This window comes from Adiantum capillus-veneris, chromosome 23 (assembly GCF_014529385.1).
Source record: "Adiantum capillus-veneris isolate H3 chromosome 23, ASM1452938v2, whole genome shotgun sequence".
Classification (NCBI taxonomy): domain Eukaryota; kingdom Viridiplantae; phylum Streptophyta; class Polypodiopsida; order Polypodiales; family Pteridaceae; genus Adiantum; species Adiantum capillus-veneris.
Genome location: NC_140953.1, coordinates 136,839,846 through 136,863,037, shown reverse-complemented (window position 1 = coordinate 136,863,037; position 23,192 = coordinate 136,839,846). Strand labels below are relative to the sequence as shown.

At 41.9% G+C, this 23,192-nt stretch overlaps 2 protein-coding genes across 2 annotated transcripts; both read right to left on the bottom strand.

Annotated features, from left to right (window-relative positions):
• Nucleotides 1-4,716: 4,716 nt before the first annotated feature.
• LOC147428666 (pentatricopeptide repeat-containing protein At2g13600-like) lies at nucleotides 4,717-10,173 on the bottom strand. Its single transcript, XM_086496882.1, has 9 exons — nucleotides 10,144-10,173; nucleotides 9,868-10,032; nucleotides 9,603-9,749; nucleotides 9,274-9,420; nucleotides 8,861-9,137; nucleotides 8,509-8,620; nucleotides 8,299-8,437; nucleotides 6,592-6,771; nucleotides 4,717-5,148 (listed from the first exon to the last, which is right to left on the bottom strand). Exons 1-9 carry the CDS (start codon nucleotides 10,171-10,173, stop codon nucleotides 4,717-4,719), a joined length of 1,629 nt encoding a protein of 542 aa, XP_086353008.1.
• A 7,112-nt stretch (nucleotides 10,174-17,285) lies between these two features.
• LOC147428665 (pentatricopeptide repeat-containing protein At5g55740, chloroplastic-like) lies at nucleotides 17,286-17,922 on the bottom strand. Its single transcript, XM_086496881.1, has 2 exons — nucleotides 17,694-17,922; nucleotides 17,286-17,515 (listed from the first exon to the last, which is right to left on the bottom strand). The coding sequence occupies exons 1-2, from the start codon at nucleotides 17,920-17,922 to the stop codon at nucleotides 17,286-17,288; spliced, it is 459 nt and encodes a 152-aa protein (XP_086353007.1).
• Nucleotides 17,923-23,192: the final 5,270 nt, after the last annotated feature.

Below are 23,192 nucleotides of genomic sequence, written 5' to 3'. Positions count from 1 at the left end.
CTCTATCTCACAACAAAGGCAAAAGGCTGCTGCTGACAAGCACAGAAGAGCCCAAGCCTTTAAAGAAAATGATTGGGTCTTATTAAAATTCCCCAAGGCTCGATTAAGGCACACGACGGGCAAGAATCCTACGGGACACCAAAAGTACTATGCTAAACTAGCAAAAAGGTACTATGGTCCCTTCTAGATTCTTAGGCCAATCAATGAGATGGCCTATCAACTCAAGTTGCCCAAGCATTGGCTCATACACAATGCTTTCCATGTGAGCCTATTAAAGCCTTACAAAGGAGAGCCACCTCAAGAACCAACTACTGAAGATCCACCGGAGATCGAGGACCAAGAGGAGGTGCTGCAGCCCGAGTCCATTCTTTGACATGAATACAAGGTACTAAGAGGCGGTAAGACTATCCGATGATATCTTATTAAGTTTAAGAATTATCCTTTTGAAGATGCTAGATGGATGCAAAGCATACAATTAAAGGATAACCTAAACCTTGTCAATGCTTACAATGCTTCCCAAGAGTAAGCAAATGTACAAAATGTGAAAAATGAACAAAGTTTTTGTCTTATAAGACTCTCTTTTTCTTTATTGTGCACAAAAAAAAATGAAGTAGTATGCATGCTTAGATCAAGTTTGTGGAGACGACATCTCCCAAACACCAAGTAGAGCTTGTCACTCTACTATGGAAGATTGATATGACTAATGTGTAGACATGCTTGCGACAGCCTCAGGCTCTCAAGCACCAAATGGACTAGTCATCCATTGTGGAATGATGTCGTAGGGTAACATAGGGATCCTCTACCCGCTAAGAAAAGGACTCATGAATATGCTTTATCTTCTCTACATCATAGTCGAGGACGACTATGATTTCAAGAGAGAGGTAATGTCATAATAACCAATATCTAATTCTCCTAATGATTTTCTCATGTTAAACTGATCATTTAATAAGGGGAAGTGCCAGGGGAGAAAAAGCTAGAATATTGGTTAAGCTAGAAGACCGGCCACAGTAGGGATCCAAAGGAGGAAAAATAGGGATCCAAAGGGGGGGCCATCTGCAAAAGAGCCATGTGCAACAATGGGCTAAAAAGACCCTAAGGTTCAGCCCATTAAGACTTCCAAAATGCTAAGGTTCCAAAATTCAAAGGTTGTGTCCAAAGGTCAACCATGGGGGGAATTGGATGCTTTTTGTGTGTCCCAAAAGTCTTTTCAAATCCCTACATAGGAGGGGGCGAGCCTAGCTTGTAGGGGATGAGAGAGAAAGCCACACACACACACACACACACACAAGCTTCCTTTACACAAAGGGAATGAGGGACACATGTCAGCTCCCTAGTCCAGATGCCCACAAGGTGTACCCAATTCCTATTGGATGGCCTTGGAGGTGGACCAATGAGAATTATGCTAGAGTAAATCTAGTTTAATTAATTCAAAACACTTAATAAAAGAACCAATGAGAATTAAGTCCACTAGAAGACTATTGGACAGTCTCCCAAGGGGTCCAATGAGCATTCAACAGCCCAATGGCTTGCCTGATTCCTATTGGCCAGGAGGCAAAGGGGTCCAATGAGAGTTTAGTTGAATTATTAAATTACCTAAAGCTCTCACAAAAGGGGAAAGGGGGACACATGTCAGAAGGCTATCACTTATACTGCTTAATTACCATTAGCTAGTAGGCCTGGGGAGGTCCAATGAGATGAGAGCATGAGCAAATAGCAAGAGTGGTCGACCAAGAGAGAGAGGGGGCTGATTTTTGCAAGGCATTATCACACACACACTCACACAATCTCATGTGTGAAGTAAAGAAGACTCTCTCTCCTTCTCAAGCTTTAATGGAAAGCTTATCACCTACTCCAAGCTTGTGAGAAGGGAGGCCTACACCAACAACTCTTGGCTTTGTGATGCAAATCCAACCAAGAGCCAAGCTTCAATGCATGCTCATCTCCTCTACCATGCTAATTACTAAGCTAAGCTATGCTAATATGAGTGATTATGTGAGGAGATGTACATCTTTCTCGTAAGAATACTCCTTCTTCCTCTCAATCTACTCTCATACCCTGCTAGCTCTCACCATCTTTGAAGGTGTGTGAGGTCTTGGGTCTGAGACCGGAGATAATTGATGTTGTGTTTGCTAAGTGTTTTGCTTAGTGCATGAAGCTTTCATCTTCATTTCAGTAGCTAGTCTTGAAGGAACACAAAGGATTGTATTGTACAATGTCTCTCTTGATGGGAGAAACCATAATACAAAGCCTTTTGGAGGGGGGACCGGCTCCATGCAAATCCGGTCCTCAACTGTTGTCAATAGTTTAATTTCTCTCTCTTTTGAAAGTATTGTTCATGCTATCTAACTAGGTGTTATGCTTTTTGTTGCTCTCTCCACCCAAGCACTCTTGTAATTCTCATTAGGAATCTATTCTAATGGAATGCCCACTATGTTCATGCTAATTTCCGCTACACACAAGTTTTTAGGCCATTAAATGTTACATGGCTCATTGTATGGACTTTGTTTAGCAAAACCTCATTAGGCTTACCAAGTAAAAACAGTCTGAATTCACAACCTGCCATTTCCATGACAACTGCTTTACCAATTTGCTAGTGAAAGCAAATTGCTGGCAAGGAGTGAGTTTGCTTTGTGTTCAAGTGAGACACAATTTCGAGAGTTCACTCACAACTGGGTTCACCCTCAACGGTGAAGATTCACACGCTTATTTTCTAACATAGATGCCCTAATTGAGCGTCCAGGACTGTTATCATCGGTAGCGACTAGAAGTCAAGAGCTTGCTGCTGGGATGTCGTCTGTTGGTGGGGAAGTTGTACCTCCACATGCCTTCAAGGTGCATGGATAGGTGATTTCATCGCAATCTGCCCTGGACAATGCTTTTATGGCGTCCTTGCAAAAGCTCAACAAAGTGCTTGACGAGCTTCCTGCCTGGTGTCCTTGCAAAAGCACAAGTAGTGTTTGATGGCGAGGGTTTCTCTCCAGATGCAACCACCTATGCATGCATCTTGAAGCCATGTGGCATTGGGCAAGATTCAGGAAATTGACATGGGGCTTGCCAATTCATGATGAGATTCTCAGTCAGGGACCTCGGTAAAGAAGGGCGTTTGGGTTGACATGTATGTTAAATGGGGCGTACTAATGAAAGCACAAAAGCTTGTTGAGTTCTGGGATGCAGTCTGCTGGAGTGCACTGGTTTCAGGATATGTCCGGCAGGGGCAGGGCCCGGAAGCTCCCAGGGACGGAGTGAAGGGTTCTTCTACAAACAGTCTTTCTCAATGGAATAGGATTTTATTGGCAAGGAAGCTGTGGATTGTTTTTAATGGATGCAAGAAGAAGGCATCTCTGCAAAGGTAATCACTTTTGGTAGTGTGCTCAATATGTGTAGCTCCTCCACGTGTATTAGGGCCAAAAGCATTTCGAAAACACGAGGGAAAAATATGGCATTACACTGGACAAAGAACATTACACTTGCATGATTGATCACGTGAAGTGCCTTTTGATGAAGATAGGACATTAATTGAGATGATCCCATTATCTAGTTATCCTCCACTTTGGTCTGCTCTTTCAAAAATGGTCAAGGACACAAATCACATTCTTAAAGTGGGAAGTGCTCTTCAACTTTTGGGAACTGGAGAGGCAAAGGCATCCAAAACAGGATGACTTGTTCATATCGTTGTGATTGCTAGATTTTCTTTCTTCTTTTGATGTCTTCTTGATGGAGAAATTACTAGAATGCATGCCTTAACTTTTGGTTGAAATGCACTTCTTGTGAGTAGAACATGATCATGAAGTTGTTTCAGAGATTTGTAAAATTGTCTCAAATTTTCCGTTTTTGAGAATGTGTTCTACCTTGCTAGATTGTGGTGCTTCTTTGTGGGGGAAAACTGTCATGTATGCCTTTGAATATGCTTTCTTTATGTTTGGGACTTTCTTTAGGTCCCTATGTCAGTTTTGACTTCATGATCCTTTAGACCTAGGTCTGTATGTTGCATGTACTTTTAAGGTGGAGCTTGCACCATAGTCTAGCCTCGCCTGACCACCTTGTCTTTAGTCTATGAAAGGGTTACGGCTACCCTAATTTATTTTTAAACTTTTTTAAGGGTGGCTTATCATAGTTTTCCTTGCATCAATGTTGGACCCCAAGTAGAAAAGCAAAGGCCCTAGGATTTTGGAGTATGTCTCTTGGTGAATGCAATTGCCTTTTCCATTGTGAATGAAAATTGAAAGGTCAATGAAATGTGTAGACAGGTTTAAAATTGAGCCTCGTTTATTGTTTGTATGATTATAACATCAAGATTTTATAATCGCATTGCTAGGGAGAGTAACCATTATTTTCAGGTGTGATGTTGAAGGTTGTAGATGGCCTATCTAGATGAAATAGCACGTGTTCAAATCTGTTCAACCTGCAAGATTGCCATGAGCATTGCTTAAAGATGCATAATCTGCGGTCCATTGAGGCTGAGTTGGAAAGCTTCCACTGGGGTAGGCCATGTGAGAAGGAGAACTTTACAACCTCTCTTTAAATCTTGAATGTACATGTGTGTGTGCGCGTGCGCGCATGTGTGAGTCTGCATGTTGCAATGCAGCATCTTCCAAGGTGGAGAGGGTAGAGATGCTCCTCACTTTTCCCTGTGCATCCTCGGATGAAGCAAGTAGGGAAAACGTGTTGCCTTGCATTTGGGGCTTGCAAGATGAAGCTCGGAGAACATTGAACCTCTTAGTAGGGTCCTCTTGGGTGATCTGTTTGCGAAAGGGTTTCATCCCAGCCATTGTCACAATCCCTTTTTCTGTTGTTGCATTTGGGGCTTGCAAGATGAAGCTTGGAGAACATTGAACCTCTTGGGTCATCTGTTTGCGAAAGGGGTTTCATCCCAGCCATTGTCACAATCCCTTTATCTGTTGTTCCCTGAATTTCACAGAATGCCACATCCGGTTCATCTCTGGTCGTTGCCTTCTTGCGCGTCTTGCTGTCCTTCTGAACAAATTTATCTGTCCTCGCCTCGTTGGTCGATTGCCTGACCTCCTCATCCAAGCCAAACTGACCACTCTCCTCGCCATTCAGCTGCTTATTCTGCTCGCTTGTTACCTCAGCTGGTTGCCCACAGACGCAAAGCATATGTATTGGAGGGGTTCCCTCACTCTCCTTAAACTGAAAACAGCCAGATCTTTCCGGCCCAGTCTGAGAGACACATCGTGCTCAGGAAGCTTTTTTAATCGTCGATTTGTATGCATCCTTGCTAGAGTTTTAGGAATCAGCGTCTTTTTCATTCTTGATCTTATATGATGTTGCTGGTGGTGATCATGAGCAGGTTCGTTGAATAAAGTTGTCGATTTTATACCAGGATTACCTCCTTTGTGGGTGGCAGACATACTAGCTGTTTAAGCCACATATGACCTCAACAGCTCAATGGTTAAGTTCTTTGTTGGACACATTGTGCCTGGGGAACAATACCATACTTGGCATGCATGTCCACATTTAGTGTTGCTGTTTCACAACAAAGCAAAGGGCTCCACATTGGGCTCAACATGTTAAGGTTGCATGTGCTCAAACGTTCAAATTTGCAGAGAAATTGGCCTTTTGAGTGTGTGGTCTGCCCGCCCCTAAGTCTTATTCGTGTTTTTTTAATGTGCGTCATTACCCTCGATCTAGGTTAGAGCCCTCCCCGAAAGCCCCTTCAAAGGAAGGGGCTTTTCATTGAAGGAACTTTTCTCCATGGGAGGGCCCTCCAGATGCTTAGTCAGTTCCCCTTACTCCATCCATCATCTGGTTATTCAAGAAAGGTGAAGATCTAAACTTTTTATTTTAATAAAGGTAGGCAACTTGGATGCCTAGAATTGTAGGTTGAGAAGATGTTTCGATGCTGTGCCAAAAGTTGGTAGCCACCACAAAATTGTAGGATGAGGGCCCTTCAGAGGGCCCTTCAACAAAAAGAGAGAGTATGGGGCAATTTTCAAATTTTTGGAGGGCCCCCTTACATGCATCTTTAAAGGGTCTATGGGGGAGAAACCGACCATACTAACACTTCTCCTTTGGCCTGCATCTAGCCATCTCATTTGATCACTCCCAGCATACATGCTTTTGACCAACATCAGCCTCCTATCCTCACATCTGTACATCACTTGCTCCCCTTCCTAGGCCCACTTTTAATCTACCAACGCATCTCACTCCTCATTAGCCCTTGAGCTGCCAACTGTTCATCACCATTTCCTTTGTCAAACGAGCCCATGTTGACCGCTCCGGGGGGCATCCATACTCGCATCAGCTTCTTACACACACACACACACACACACACACACACACACACACACACACAATCAATGCAATCACCTTGCTAACTACACCAACTGGCTCTTCTCTTTTCACCATGTCGGTGATGATGCATATAGATGGCAACATATCTCAACATCTGTCTGCTCATTGGCCTGCGTTCCTCAGCCAAATTGAGTCCAGTTCCTCCCGTAGGTTGCATCGTAACACTAGTCAAACCATCAGCTGACTCTCCACCTTAGAGATCCAATTGCTGCTCCTTGCTCAGCATCACACGCTAGGTGCCTCGTACCCCACTAAATCCTCTTCTACCTCTGTACATACCATTTCTCCTTTCTGTCGTTTGTGCCTCGCAGCTCTCTGGCAGCTCACCAACTGCCACTTCAGGTTCCACATTGTCGTTACATTCTGACCACCTTGGGCCTCATACTTGATACCAACCACACCTGCACTTTCATACACATCACTGGAGACCTCTTTCAGCTTCAACTCCTCTATGTCTACCTGCATCCAATCCCAGTATGCCAGCATGTTTTTCATGATGGTTACATCATTCCTTTGTTATGTATTGATGCTTGCACAAGCCATGGCCATCATCTCAGGATCCTGGCAAAGCAGAATCTTTTCGGAAAAAGTAAGTTTTGTGCCCATTTGGGAGCTGCACACTGGTTCTCACTCTCTCTCTCTCTCTCTCTCTCTCTCTCTCTCTCTCTTTGCCATCTGCAGGCTCTCTTTGTCTGCCTTGCACAGTGCGCAGCCTTGGGGTGTGTTGTGCATCGTCGAGCCGGCGACGTTATTGTGCTGGCTGAGACTGAGGTTGGCCACTTGTTCTTCGTCGTCTCCTGAAAAAAATAAGACTTGGCTTGTGTGATCGAGTTAGATATATCAAGAACGATAGCAAACTAAGGTGGCCAAAAAGGTGTATCTAATTAATGGCTTAAAAAAAAAAATATTTACCACCTATATATAGTTAATAAAATTATATATAGCTCTCCTAATGGCTTCAAAAGCATTAAAAGGAATTCCTAATTCGAAGATTCCCTTAGTAACAACAAAAACGATGCGATAGTCTATAGCACGTAGCAACGCGCAATGACGAAGCAGGTAGATTTGCAATAGTATTAGTTAGGAAGGACGAACACAACATTGTGTGTGTGAGTGTGTGTGTGTGTGTGTGTGAGAGAGAGAGAGAGAGAGAGAGAGAGAGAGAGAGCAAGGACACTTTAAACAGAAGAAAACGTTAAAGAGAAAATAAAAGAGAAGAGAAACACCTCTTCATATGGACACAAAAGGTCTTTTGACTTTCTACCTTCATATATTTTTTGACTTTTCACCTTCATCTTTTTTTTTCATTTCGCAAACTCACCCTTCACTTATGCACTTAATATGTTTGGAAAGAATTTTTAATTTTCTGAGATTGGGGAGACCTAATAGTGCAAGCACACTCTAAAGGGAAGAAAAAGCTAAAGAAAAAATAAGCAAAACAAAAGCACAAATGTATGAGTGTGCGCTTCATCATCTCTTCTTTCTATGGACACACAGAGTCTTTTGACTTTCCACTTTTATGAGTTTTTCATTTCCTAAGCTCCCCTTCACTTATGCACTTAAGCTATTTTGAAAGGCTTTTTATTTTTTCGAGATTGGGGAGGCCTAATGTGTTAGATATATTAATGATAATAGCAAAATTCCGGGATCCTGTACTTCCGCATAAATTTTTCTACCCTGCAGATACTTGGTAATCTGGACAATAACTTCAAGAAACATTGCCCTCACATCAACCTAGCAGGTATGTCCAAGCTACTTTCAAGCAACATTTTCCCTCTTGCGTTCAATACTTAGTGCCTTCTCCAGCATGCCAACAACTGCACAAATATTCGTCATAAAAATGTATGCTGCAGCATCACATCCATCTAGTTGTACTACATGCTTAAATGCCAGTGTTTCAAGCTTCACATTTTCCCATTTGTGATAAGCACCTAGAAGAACAAACCAAAGTGGAGGATAATCAGATGATGACATTGTTTAAATTACTTGCATAGCTTTGTCAAAAAGCCTCGCACGTTCAAAAAGGTCAACCATGCAAGTGTAGTGTTCTTTGTCTGGTGTAGTGCCATACTTTTCTCTCATGTTATCAAAATAGATTTGCCCCTCATCCTGTAGACCTGAGAGACTACATGCATTGAGTACATTAACAAACATTAGTGTGTTTAGGGAGATGCTTCCTTGGCCAGCCCTTGCTACGCATGTCCTCCAATAAGTGCATTCCAAGAGACCACATATGGAGAGAAACTCTCATTCAGCATTCGCTGAAAACATGCGAGTGCTTCTTGGCCTTGCCCCCATTGGGCATATCCTGCAATAAGTGAATTTCAAGAGACCTCATTTCAGACAAGCAACTCATCAACATTTGTTGTGCTTTTGCAAGGACACCAAATTTGGCATACATGTCGACCAAAGCATTGCCAAGCACAACATCGTTTTTTCGTAGCTCCCTTAACTAGCAATCTCCTCATGAATCTTTTTTCCTATGTCAACGTCTTGTGTGACACCACTTTCCTTCAAGATGAAAGCATAGGTGATTGCATGTCCTCACTTTGCATCCTTTCAAAACACCTTAGGGCTTGTTGGCACTGGTCGTGTTGGACATACCCTGCAATAAGCGTGTTCCAAGAGACGACATTACAGACGGGAAGATTCTCAAGCACTATTTGTGCCTTCGTTAATAAGCCGTATTCGGGATACATGTCAACCAAAGAATTACCAAGCACAACATCTTTTTCCAATTGTCCCTGACTACTAATTTCACCATAATCATGTTCAACAATGTCACAATTTTTAGTAAATATGCCACAAGCCTTCGAGATACAAGCCTATGTGATTGCATCTAGACAGAAGCCCTCGCTCTACATTTGGTGAAAACAACCCAGAGCTTCCTCAGCCTTCCCTTGTTGGGTATATGAGTGCATTCCAAGAGACCTCATCCTATTTAGGGAGCTCATCAAGCACTTGTTGTGCTTCTACAATAACACTACATTTGATATATATGTCGACCAAAGCATTGCCAAGCACACCATCTCCTTTCAATATCCCATGACTAGCTATCTCCTCATGAACTCTTTTACCAATGTTAATGTCTTGCGTAATGCCACATGCCTTCAAGTTGCAAGTATATGTGATTAGCCCTCACTATGCCACAAGCCTAGGTGATTGCATCTAGATAGAAGCCCTCGCTCTACATTTGGTGAAAACAACCCAGAGCTTCCTCAGCCTTCCCTTGTTGGGTATATGAATGCATTCCAAGAGACCTCATCCTATTCAGGGAGCTCATCAAGCACTTGTTGTGCTTTTACAATAGCACTACATTTGACATATATGTCGACCAAAGCATTGCCAAGCACACCATCTCCTTTCAATATCCCATGACTAGCTATCTCCTCATGAACTCTTTCACCGATGTTAATGTCTTGCGTAATGCCACATGCCTTCAAGTTGCAAGTATATGTGATTAGCCCTCACTTTGCATCCGTTGGAAATAGAATAGAGCTTCTAGCCCTATCCGTGTTGCGTATATCCTGCCGTCCATGCACTCTAAGAAACAACACTCCGAACAGGAATCTCATCAAGCACTTTCTGTGCTTTCGTGACTAAACCACATTTAACATACATGTCGACCAAAGCACCTCCAAGCACTACATCTTTTTCTAAGAGCCCTTGAATGACAATCTCACCATGTATTTGTTCACCAATGTCAGCTTCTTGCGTAAGCTACATGCCTTCAAGATACAAGCATAGGTGACCTCATATGCAGAAAGTCCCTCACTTTGCATTTGGTGAAAACAACCTAGAGCTTCTTTGCCTTGCCTATATTGGGCATACCTTGCAATAAGCATGTTCAAGAGACGACATTTTGGGCAAGAATCTCATCAATGACATCTTGTGCTCTGACAAGTGCACCACATTTGACATATATACTTACTAACGTATTCACCAAGTATATGTTCTTCTCAAGTAGCCCATTATCGTGAATGTTATCATGTATCCTACAACCTTGATACAAATCCTTCTACTTGGCACATGCTGTTAGTGAGGTCATAAAACAAAGAACCATTGCTTTCGAGTTATTATCATGCTCTTCCCCTACATGAGTGGCATATTTAGCTTCTGTTGTAATTTGAGCTTCTTAGAGGGAATATTCATTAAACACAAGAAACAAGGCGTGTGGAGACAAACGTTGGCACTGCCTTTTCACTCCAATTGAAGAGAGAGAGAGAGAGACCTTACCAGTTGGGATGTATGATGGGATTCTTGGGATGGATTGGTTATCTAGGAATCACTCTAGCATCCACTGTGGCCTAGGTAGTATGAGCTTTAGAGATAGTCAAGCAAAGCAAGTCGAAGTACAGGGAAAGAATGGGGTTCCAAAGATTCAATTAGCTAAATCCAACCGTCTACTCAAAGGTATGAAGGACGTACAACAAATATTTGTGGTCAAGCTGAACAAGATGGATCCAAAATCAAGCGTTACAAAATCCTCTTGGCTTCATGAATATTCAGATGTCTTTCTTGAAGATCTCACCTCTCTTCCTCCAAATTGAGAGATTGATCATGCGATAGAGATACTTCCAGGAAGCGAGCCAGTGTCAAAGAGACCTTGTAAAACGGCGCTACCAGAGGCCATTGAATTGAAAGAACAGCTTCGTCAACTTATAAAACAAGGATTTATTAGACCAAGTAAATCAAGTTGGGGAGCACCAGTACTCTTTCAGAAGAAGAAAGATGGGACTTTACGACTCTGCATCAATTACACAGGACTTAACCAAGTAACGATTAAGAACAACTATCCTATCCCACGAATCGATGAATTGTTGGACATGCTACATGGTTCCAAGGTCTTCTCAAAGATAGATTTAAGATCTGCTTATTATCAAATTAGAATAAAGGAATCAGATATTCCAAAGACAGCTTTCAATGCTCGATATGGACATTTTGAGTTTATAGTAATGTCATTTGGTCTGACTAATGCTCCGGCTACATTCAATAGATTGATGCAGGATATTTGCAGGCCGTTCCTAGATGACTTTGTTCTTGTCTTCTTTGATGATATACTAATCTACTCAAAGGATGAAGAAGAACATGAAGACCACCTGAGAAAGGTGTTGGATATTCTTTGAGAACACAAGCTATATGCAAAGATGAGCAAGTGTTCATTTTTCACTCCCATTTGGGATTTATTGTTTCGCATGAAAGAATCTCAGTGAGCCCTGCTAAAGTTCAAGACATTGTTGAATGGACTCAAACATCAAATGCAAGTGAGCTTCGATGATTCTCAGGAATCACAGGATGGTATAGAATCTTTATAAGGATTATGTAGTAATTGCTTCACCATTGACCGATCTTTTGAAGAAACGAGTGAAGATAAGCTGGGGACCACTACACCAAGAAAGATTTGACCAATTTAAGTAGTATGTGACTACAACACCGTGCCTAAAGCTACCAAATTTCAACCAGGCCTTTTTAGTCATTACTGATGCTAGTGGAATAGCAGTTGGAGGAGTATTAGTTCAAGAAGGCAGACCAATAGCTTTCACATCACGTAAGCTTAAGGTTCATGAAAAGAACTATCCCACTCATGACCTCGAACTATTGGCAGTCATTCACGCTCTCAAGCTGTGGAGACACTACTTATTGGGAAGGAAGTTTTGACTTATAACCGACCATAACAGCTTAAAGTGGATTTTTACCCAAGCAACATTGAATACGCGACAAACAAGATGGATCAAATTTTTGCAAGAATTTGACTTTGACATTATCTATCGTCTCGGAAAAGAAAACACGGTTGCAGATTCACTCAGTTGAAAACCCTTTTTGAGCCTCATATCTATACCCAAAAACCCAATCATTGAAAAGATTAAGGAAGTTGCATCATCCGATCCAGAGTATCAAAGGCAGCTTAACCTTGTTCGATCTGGGGATTCAAAGAGTATACCTTCAATGATACACTTCTCACATGATGGACCTTGTCTCTACTAAGAGATAGGTTATGTGTACCAAAGGACCCTAACTTAAAGAAGGCTATCTTATTTGAGGCCCATGATAGCCCTACTTTAGAACACCAAGGATATGCGAAGACTCTCAATGCCGTACGAAAAAGTTTCTATTGGACTGGGCAAAAGGCAGATGTTCTACGCTATGTTCGTCAATGCTTGACATGCCAAAGGATTAAAGCTGAGAGTTAAACTTCTCGGTAAACTTCAACCATTGGACATTCCCCAAATGAAGTGGGAGTGTATAAGTATGGACTTTGTCATTGGATTACCTACAGTACAAGGAGGATATAATTCACTTATGGTAGTTGTTGACTTACTCACGAAGGTTGCGCATCTCATACTGGTCAAAACAACCTTTAACGCCTCTGATATTGTACGACTGTTTGTTAAACAGATTTTCAGATTGCATGGATTGCCCAAGCGGATTGTAAGCGAACAAGATGTGAAGTTCACTTCAAACTTTTGGACCTCACTCTTCAAGGCAATTGGAATAGAATTAAATTTTAGTACCGCATACCATCCTCAATCAGATGGTCAAACAGAACGAGTCAACCAAGTCATCGAAGATATTCTTAGAGCTTATTGCAGTAGAGAACCTAAGTGATGGATTCAATTTTTACCTTTAGTGGAGTATGCTTACAATGCTTCTCATCATCAAGCATTGGTATGACCCCATATTGTGCCTTATATGGTCAAGAATGTGTCTCTCCACTCAACTTTTCTGACCCTACCATTAGAGTTGAAGCGTCTAAGAAGATGTTGGAAGGAATGGGAAATCAAACAAAAGCCATCCGAAAGGATATTCAGGCAGTTCAAGAGCGTCAAAAGCAGTATGCAGATAGTAAGAGATCCGAAAGAAGATTTAAAGAAGGTGACAAGGTTTTTCTTCGGATTCATCCAAAGAGAAGTACCTTATCACTTGGAAAGTACAAGAAGTTTAGTTCACGTTATTGTGGCCCTTACGAAGTGATCAAGTGTATAGGAACCCAAGCTTACAAGTTGAAGTTGCCAGCTCACATCAAAGTCCACGATGTATTTCATGTAAGCTTATTAAAACCCTATATTCCCAGTGATGATCAACTCCTCAATGATGAACAAATTGTCATGCCTACTCAAAACATCTTGGAACTCCAACCTTCTAGAATTTTAGAGTTCTTGAGAGAAGATTCTTTGCCATAGAGTTCTCAGAGAACACCTTGTTCAGTGGCAGGACTATCCTGAAGAAGATGCAACATACCAACACTTGCCCGTTCAACACATTTTTTTGCTGATGCTATCAGGGTGTTGGCGATGCAACTGGAAGAGGCCGAAGAAATGAAAAGAATAGACGTCGAAGTGGACATGAGGGTAGAAAAGTTTAGCAGGATCGATCAGGTGTCTGTGGGAGTTGGTTAATGTGTAGCTCCAAGGAGATGCAGTAGCATTGGAGCGGAAGTCAAGTAGTCAATCATGCAGATGCCTACGCTGTGGACTAGGATCAAAAGAATAGTCAAAGAGCAGAAGTGGAAGCTAATTATTTTTCCAACATGAAAAGCTTTGATGCTGGAGAAGCCGAAGAACAAGGACTGCGGAGTAAAGGCATATCGGGAGACGGGCATACCAATTTGTCATGACCTATTAGCCTCCAGCAGTAGTTCATTGTTGGCCATTCAATAACCGGCCGGGTGGGATAGCAGAAATTTTGCAGACAATGTGGCCAATATTGTGGCCTGTAAAGAGATTCTCTTTCTAAACCGCGTGCAGCCGGCAGCCAATGTGACCGCAGTTGAGATTAGCAACAATAGTATACTGCAGCGTTGCTCTTCAGCAGATGCATACACAACAGGGAATGCTTGTGGTGTAGATTTGAACGCATAGCAGTTGTTGCTTTAGAGCTCTCTTCTTGCCAATAACCATGATTTGGTGGAAGATCTATAAAGCAAAGATCCATGTACCCAGTAGCTATCGGATCAAGTTCGGATGGTTGCAAATGCAGACATCAATTTGGTATCGATACATAACGCAGGTTAGCCAGTAAGGAGGCAAGAAGACATAATTGCTGATCGAAGCAGCTTACAACTCTGAGAGAGAGAGAGAGAGAGAGAGAGAGAGAGAGAGAGAGAGAGAGAGAGAGAGAAGGTAATATTGATCATAGGACATGGAGCATAAAGTTGCATTTGCATGTTTTGTGTATGGCAGGGAGGACATATATTCACAACACTGCACGTTCCAATTGCACAAGCGCGACTCCAGCTCGACAACATTGCAAGGTCCGTTATCTGTATCCAATTTTTCATGCGCATGCGTTTGCTTGGCGCAACACATAAACGCTACGGGGCAGGGCACGACTTCCGTTTCTTATAATTTTTTGGAGAGACCACAGTGCTAGCTCTCTACCATACTTTTGTATGGCACCTCTGTATGACGTGCACAACATACTTTGCACTTTTAGTGTGACGTTTCATTGCAAGACGATATGTTTAACTATTCACATTGCTTTTTTGTAGCTTGACTCACATATCGGGCGGCGTGTAGATTGGACAATCAAAAACCAGGAGTACAAGATTGCAGGTCAGTAAAGCACCTCATTTATTGTTGCAATTCATTCATGCTTTATCTATTTTCTTGTTTTAGAATTACTTCCTTTGCTTTGGTTTATTTGGATCTCATTTTCAGAACTATACACTCAATGTCGATCAACATCTGCACGTGAGTTACACACGTAACTTTTTGCATACGGTTGCTTGCCAAATGTATGTGATGTATTACAGTAGTGAATACACAAGTAGTGAATGCATGTGGTGTATCACAGTAGTGAATCCACCTTGTGCATCTTTACTTTAGCTCTAAATAAATTATACCATACTAGGTGTCTTAATAATTGATGCCATACTATATATGTCCTCGTTTCTCCCGTACTTAGGTGTCAGTATGAAGTTCTCAAGACCTAGAAGATTACAGTTCAAGCGTCAATAAGCTAAAGAGTAAACTGCAGTCAACTTGAAACTAGCTTACCATCCATATGTTAGGTCATGGTTTGAATTCACTGCATTGTATAAAGATTGGAGCATGCAATGTGACATCGTCGCTCATAATCTAGAAGTATGTCTCTGCTACACGATGGCATACCTCACATATATAGCTATAAACAAGGGCGATAAATGAAATAGACACTCCTATTGCCCTCTCTTTGTATTATTGTTGGCCGCTTTGTCATCGGAGCGGCAACAACAAGGCTTAGCAGCATTCTATTTACAATCCATTATCAATTCAAGATACCAACCACGAATCAACAATATCCTCTCTCTATTCATCATGAGACCGATGAGTGATATTTGGACATAGAAGAGGCAGACATTATAATTATAGAGATGAGCTATCCATGTTAATCCAAACGACTTTTGATCTTATAGTAAGACAAAATGTTAATGTAACAACCAGTAAATTGGCAGATCCCTTCAACAACAAATGTGTTCTCTTGCTCGGTGATCTTGCCCAACTATCCCCAGTTTGTAGTCACGCACGCGAGCTTTGTAGCACATGACATATCACAAGCTCGGTCCATTGGCTACATGCAGCTTTGTACAAGATGTCATGCTCTATAAGACATGCAACGGAGCCTGAATTGCTTCAATTCGTCACCATTTTTCGTGAAAGAAAACCAGTTGTAGATAAGATCAATTGTACCTTGGGTGCATGTATAATAGATGAATCGCATGTGCATGTCACATCACATACGTCCAACACTAAAACAACCTTGCCTTGAATAAATTGTATAATCAAACTTGTATAATCAAACTGACACTACAAAACTTGAAATGAAGATGAATGCGGGTAACATAAATGTCCTTGAAAATATCACTGAAAATATTGACTTGACAATCGGTGCGGCAAACGGTGCAACATGCATTGTCGATGCCATAACACAGAGTGTGAAGTTACATGTATCATTGTTTTCATTCATTGTACTGGGAATAACTACAAAAGAAGAAAGGAAACCCACAAACGACTATAAAAGAAGAAAGGCAAAACACACTCAAAATCCACCTTCAAAAATGCAAGCCGACGTGTTGTGCTTGCAACCATTCAAGAAAAAATTTCATCTGTAATACAACCTCGCTTGGATATAATCTCAATTGTAACCACTCCTATAATCTCTAATAATTGATCCCATAAACATTATAGCATTTTTCTAGTGTATATCCCTTTCATGCAATGTCGCCCTTCCCAAATTAGTCTTGCTTTTGTTCCCTTTAATCATGCTAGCTGCTAAAAATCAATTTGCATATTTCATGTTATATTCTATAGATGTTATATAGCAAGGCCCACCAAGCAAGACTAGTTTCATAGCAGATGCTTTTGGGAGGCAAGAGCTTTTAAATATGTGTACAAGGAGAGAAAAGGGTCTCTCTCTGGCCTTCTACCTCGCAGAGAAGCAGAGTAAAGTCGGATGCTTTTGGGAGCCAAGGGCCTTTAAATATGTGTACAAGGGTCTCTCTCTCTCTCTCTCTCTCTCTCTCTCTCTCTCTCTCTCTCTCTCGCGTTCTACCTCGCATAGAAGCAGAGCAAAATCTGCGATTTTGTAACCTATTGAAGCAATATAAAGAAATACCAAAAGAGACGCAAGAACTCCGCCACTACATGTCTCTCGCGTGGATTTTCTCTCTTTCTATTCAGTTGCTAAAAGTCCGTTCAGGTTTGTTCTTTTCAGTTGGCACGTGGTGCCCTCTCGTACAGGAGTAATGCGAGGCCAAAGGCCAGTGGGAAACTGACACGGCCTGCCTATAAGCATATGCAGGGACGGCTGCGTGCAGCATGGGTTTTCCTTCCCTCTAGCTTATCAGTAATGCCATACTTTTCCCTCATGTTATCAAAACACATTTGACCCCTCCCGTTGCATCCATTTGAAAATATTGCAAGCTTCTCTGGCCAGCCCTTGCAGGGGTATATCCTCCGCCCTCCTAGAGAGTACATCTGGAGAGAAACCCTCACTCAGCATTTGCTGAAAACAGGCCAGCGCTTTCTGGCTTTGCTCCCATTGGCATATCCTCCAATGAGTGAATTCCAAGAGATCTCCTTTCGGGTAAGAAGCTCATCAAGCACTTGTGCTTTTGCAAGGACACCAATTGCATACTTATCGATCAAAGCATTGCCAAGCACAACATCCTTTTCCAGCAGCCCTTGACTAGCAAACAGCTTAGGGCTTGGTGGCCCTGGCCACGCTGGACATACCCTGTAATAAGCGTGTTCCAAGAAACAACATTTTAAACAAGAAGATTCTCAAGCACTATTTTTCCTTTTGTTAATAAGCCGCATTTGGCATACATGTGAACCAAAGAATTTCCAAGCACATCTTTTCCAATAGTCCCTTACCAATAATTTAACCATAAATATGTTCACCAATGTCACATTTTCTAGTAATGCCACGAGCCTTCAAGATGCAAGCATAGGTGATTGCATCTGGATAGAAGCCCTCGCTCCGCATTTGGTAAAAACAGCCCAGAGCTTCCTCACCCTTTCCTTGTTCCATATATCTTGCAACAAGTGCATTCCAAGAGACCTCATCCCACTCAGGGAACTCATCAAGCACTTGTTGTGCTTTTACAAGAACACCACATTTGGCATACATGTCGACCGAGCATTGCCAAGCACAACATCTCCTTTCAACAGCCCTTACTTTGCATCTGTTGGAAACAGAATAGAGCTTCCTGGCCCTGCCCCTGTTGCGTATATCCTGCTATCAATGGACTCCAAGAGACAACATTCCAAATAGGAAACTCATCAAGCACTTTTTATGCTTTCGGGAATAAACCACATTCGACATACATGTCAACCAAAGCATGCCAAGAACGGTGACTTTTTCCAAGAGTCCTTGATTGACAATTCACCACACATTTGTTCACTGATGTCAGCTTCTTGCGTAATGCCACATGATTTCAAGATGCAAGCAGAGGTGACCTCATCTGCAGAGAGACCCTCGCTTTGCATCCAGTGAAAACAAGGTAGAGCTTCTTTGCTTTGCCCATGTTTGGACATACCTTGCAATTAGCGTGTTCCAAGACACGCTTGTGCTCTGACAAGTGCACCACATTTGACATACATACTACGTGTTCGCCAAGTAGTTGTTGTTCTCAAGTAACCCACTATGGCGAATATTATCATGTATCATACAACCTTGATATAAATCCTTCTTCTTGGCACAGGCTTTTAGTGAGGTCAGAAAACAAAGAACCAGTCATTATCATGCTCTTACTGTCCATGATTGGCTTTTCTAGCTTAGGGAATATTCATCAAACAAAGAAAACAAATAGGTGTCGTCGCGCAGAGATTTGGCCATAACCCACCACTTTTGCTACTGTCAACGTCAGAAATCGAACCCGCTGCAGCGGACTGTGGATCGATTTTACCAAAATTCCAGAATTTACAATTTGCCTCCATTTGCAAAATCATCCATTTCTTTCAAGAAGTCTGAGTGGTAACTTGTAAGGGCATGGGGCTGCCAAATGAAAGATCTCGGATTCAAGTTTTAGGGTGGGGGAGGGAAGACTTGGACCCTATTTTGCCTGCCCTGAATTTACAACTCGCGCAACCGACGGCCCAATATTGCCCGGAGTCGCCAAATGCATCCCCACCCTTGATCCTTTCAATATCATGAGGTGTCATTTAAAGAGGAGGTTATGCCCAATGCTTGCCAAAAAACATCTTTCCTACGCAAAGAAAATAAGGTTTAAACTTTGAAGCATTTGTATACATTTATATTAAAACTTGTTAAAATTTTGCCGATTTTCTTCAAGACAAGCTGGGAATCGAGCCGGATTCTACAATTTTAGCCGGTTAAACATACACAACACCCCAGTTTTCTGCTTTGGTCTATGTATCACTGCTCGAAAAAAACCATTTTTCTTTGCCATATTTTCAAAGGAAAAATTGGTTAGACAACTAAGATTTATCCCAAAATCTAGGGTATTTTTTGGGATTCATAACTAAAATGCCCAATTTTGGACCTTGAAAATCAAGGTTCGACGAAATTGCAACCAGGTTTTTTTTATTTTCAACCTGGAAATTTACACTACAAATTGGGATATGTGAGCACTGCTATGTAGGTGTCACATAACAGAGTATGGCTCTAAGGGAACTCTACCCCTAGAGACCGAAGTGCCTCCAACTTAAGCATGAAGCTTGAGGAGCTTGCACGACATCCACTCGAGGCCCAATCTTAGGGTAGGGGCTGTCCAAACTCTTGGCAAGATGCTTAACCCCCCTCTAAAACTTGTAGTGTTACCCAATAGCCTTGAACTTAAGACATTGCAAGGTGATGGGTGGAAAATCAGTGGGCTCTCAACTAGTGACATCTACCTTGCCAAACTATGTGTAGGAACCCTAACACACAGATACGCACCACCGAGTGTTCTCACGGGGCTAGCAGGAGGCAAACACATGGCCTTGCATGTGATGCTTCTGAACTGATATTCAAGGTGATACCTCTACATTGAATTTGAGCCTCTATCACTCTTCAATTGAGGATGTGATCAAGCAAAGGGATGTAGAAGTAAGAGGATGGGGTTGGGATTGGGCTCCTTGGTAATGCACTTGTTGGTCTTGTTGAACTGTAAAGAGGATGAGGTACACAAATAAATTGTGTGTGTGTGTGTGCATCTAGGTGTGTGTAATGTGTAATCATATTGATTACCTAAAACAATCGTACATGGTTAAAGGACCCATCATACTATGTACAAAGGCTAGAAAGTCCAATATTGAACGTGAACATGAAAATCATAACCAAGATGGCAAAGCAATCATGCTATATGATCAAGAAATGAATGTCGCCGCCAAGATGCTATCCTTCCAAGCTCGGGGATCCTCCACAAAAAATGACCCCAATAGTGGTGAACGAAGAAACATTCCAAAGCAAAATACCTCTCAACCTAAATAGCACCATAAACAATAAAGGCATTCCACATGGTTGAATTATGCCAAAAAATGCAATCAATGAATCATATCAAAAAGCAACTGAAAATGCTAAGGATGACATGCATGAACACGTTTTCCAAACACCGGGTCATGAGGAGAAAAAGATTCACTAGCAACATGAAACCATACGAATGAAACAAAGGCCCATATTTTCTTGGCAAGAAGACAAGTGATGAGGTAATGTCTATTGTCTTCTCTAATAGTGGTGCAAAACAAACCCATGCCATTGGGAAGACAATGGCGGTGCAAACGCTTCCAATGCAAGCCCTGCCACCATAGCTTTCCAAAGAAACACCTTTCCCTTATTTGAAATTTTGATATGCTAACCTCAAAACAATACATCTTGCCACCAAGTAGAAAATTTCTTGATCTGCTAAGCTTTGTTTGTAGTGACATCATTTGCAAAGCTGGTGGTTGTTGGATTTAGGGTTGTAGTATTGCACACATAGCTTGGAAATGGAGAAGAAGCTCAAGGAGCACAATAGAGAATGCATTATTTGGTGTGCAAATACAAGATAAGATAGTCCTAGAGTGATGGGTTGTAATGGAAATGGCCTATTAACTTTGAGAGAAGCAGAAATTAGAGAAAGTACTTTTATGGAATTACTTTGTGAGCATAGCGGGTGAACTTAATTGATGGTAACAACACAAACATAGCATTTAGTTAACTTGGCATGAACAATACTTTTGCAAGAGAGAGAGTTTAGAGAACATGACAACAATTGAGGTCCGGATTTATGTGGAGCCGGTCCCCCCTCCAATAGGCATTTGTATTATAGTTTCTCCCATCAAGAGAGACTTGGTACAATACAATATTTTGTGTTCCTTGTGATCTAGGTGATGCAATGAAGTTGGAAAGCTTCATGCATCACGAGCATAACATAAACTTTGTGGAAAGCATTAACTATTCCAAGCCTTAGTCCCAAGACCTCAAACACCTTCGAAGGTGGAGAGAGCTAGCTGGGAATGAGGGTAGGGAAGAGGAAGAAGAAACATTTCATAGGAGAAAGAATTAGTTCCTCACTTATCATCACTCTTCTTGATAGCATACATAATAGCATAGTAATGAAGATGGAGAAGATGGCAAGCTTAAGAATTGCAACATGGCTCTTGGTTGGATTTGCATTCCATAGCCAAGAGTGTTGGTGTAAGCTCTCAACTTTTCGACTTGCTTGGAGAAGGAGATGGAACGCACTTTGCACTTCACACAATGAGAGTGTGTGTGAGTGTGTGTGGGAGAGTATACCCCTGAAGCAACCCCCTAGCTTGCTTTGGTCAACCCCCCCTTGTAGCTCATGCTTGAAGCTCATTGGACCCCTCCAAGCCTAGCCAATCACAAGCAAGAGTCATACCAAGCAAGCATGCTAGTCTTGGGACAAGTGTTCCCCTTTCCCCTTTGAGAGAGAGGACTTGATAAATGAAAAAAACAATTAATTAAATTAACTAATTTATCATTGGACCCCTTTGGTGGCCAACCAATAGGCTTTAGGCACACCATGAGGGCAACATGAGGAGGAGCTTGACAAGTGTCCCTTTTGCTTTCTTTGTACCAAGCTTGCCTTGTGTGAGGGTGTGTGTGTTCTCTCTCTAGCCCCCTCTTGTAGGGCTTGCCCCCTCCTTGTAGGGCTTGGCCCCTCCTTGTAGGGATAGTGATTGACTTTTGCACACCTTACCTCAAGCACCTTAGTTAGCAAGCATGACAAAGCACCTCAAGCTTGGGTGGTGTTCCCACAAGCACCTCAAGCTCCCTAGTCGGCAAGCACGACAAGCACCTCAAGCACCTTAGTCATCAAGCATGACAAGCACCTCAAGCACCTTAATCTTGGGCCGGGTTCCCACCTCAAGCTCATCCCTAGCTTACCTAAGGTCAAAGGACTGTTTTAACACTAACCTTTGGAGGTATTTAATGAAGCTAACCCTAAGGTCTTTAAGCTCCATTAACTAACTTGCTCTTTGACAGATGATGTCTCATTTGGGCCCCTTTACCATTGGTCCCGTGTTGAGATAGATCCGAAAGCACATGTCTATATTCTAACCCTTGTTCCCATTTATTCTCCCACACTAAATGATCAGTTTAATATGAGAAAAGCATTTAGGCTGGTTAGATATTAGATTTTATGACATGGGTGCATACATAAAGCACGAGAAAAAATGCCTCCTAATAAGGGAAAAAGTGCACAGGTGATCCTAAGTGTGTTCATGCACATCACTACCATATACATGGTAGAAAATCCCCCCCTGGGAGTGATGTAGTGAACAAGAGCTGGCACATAGAGTATACAGAAGTGCCATGCCCTATGGACATGATAAATCCACAAAGGGAAGCAAGCCCAAATATTTTCAAAATTCTCATGAGGTAATGCCTTTGTAAACAGTTTTGCATGGTTGCCTTGCGTTGGCACATAAGCCAAGCAGATCTCTCTAGCTAAGAGTGTCTCTCTAACATAGTGATAATACACTTCAATGTGCTTTGTGCGAGCATGAAAGACTAGGTTCCTTGCAATTATTGACAACTACCAGTGCACTCTAAGTATTTGTGTACATGAGAATGCCAGAATCTTGTCCATCTTCCAAATCATCCACAAGGTGTCTGAGCCAACACACTCAATCATGATTGTGAAAACTACCTTATATTCAGACTCACAACTAAAGGTGGCCATAGTAGGTTGCTTCTTGCTCAACAAATATATTATTGAGCTTTTGAGCATGAAACAAAATCACTCATGGACACTCGTGTGTCATTGTAACTAGCCCAATCGGAGTAAAAAAGAGCATGTACATATGGTGGCAATGATCCCCCTTGGGGTAAAAGACCCCAAGATGTATATTGTCACTCAAGTAGCAAAAGATCCTCTTATATACCTACCAATTCTCAGACCCTAGGCTATGCATAAATTTGCTCACTTGTGAGACTGCAAACTAGAATGG

Coding starts and splice junctions, on each gene's coding strand:
- LOC147428666 (XM_086496882.1), bottom strand. CDS start 10,173: ATGTCGTCTCTTGAACATGCTTATTGCAAG. Junction 8,438..8,508: donor GCACTTATTGGAGGACATGC/GTAGCAAGGGCT, acceptor CAATGCATGTAG/TCTCTCAGGTCTACAGGATG. Junction 5,149..6,591: donor AACGACAGAAAGGAGAAATG/GTATGTACAGAG, acceptor GGCTGTTTTCAG/TTTAAGGAGAGTGAGGGAAC.
- LOC147428665 (XM_086496881.1), bottom strand. CDS start 17,922: ATGTATGCCAAATGTGGTGTTCTTGTAAAAGCACAACAAGTGCTTGAT. Junction 17,516..17,693: donor TACTAGAAAATGTGACATTG/GTGAACATATTT, acceptor GGGTATGTCCAG/CGTGGCCAGGGCCACCAAGC.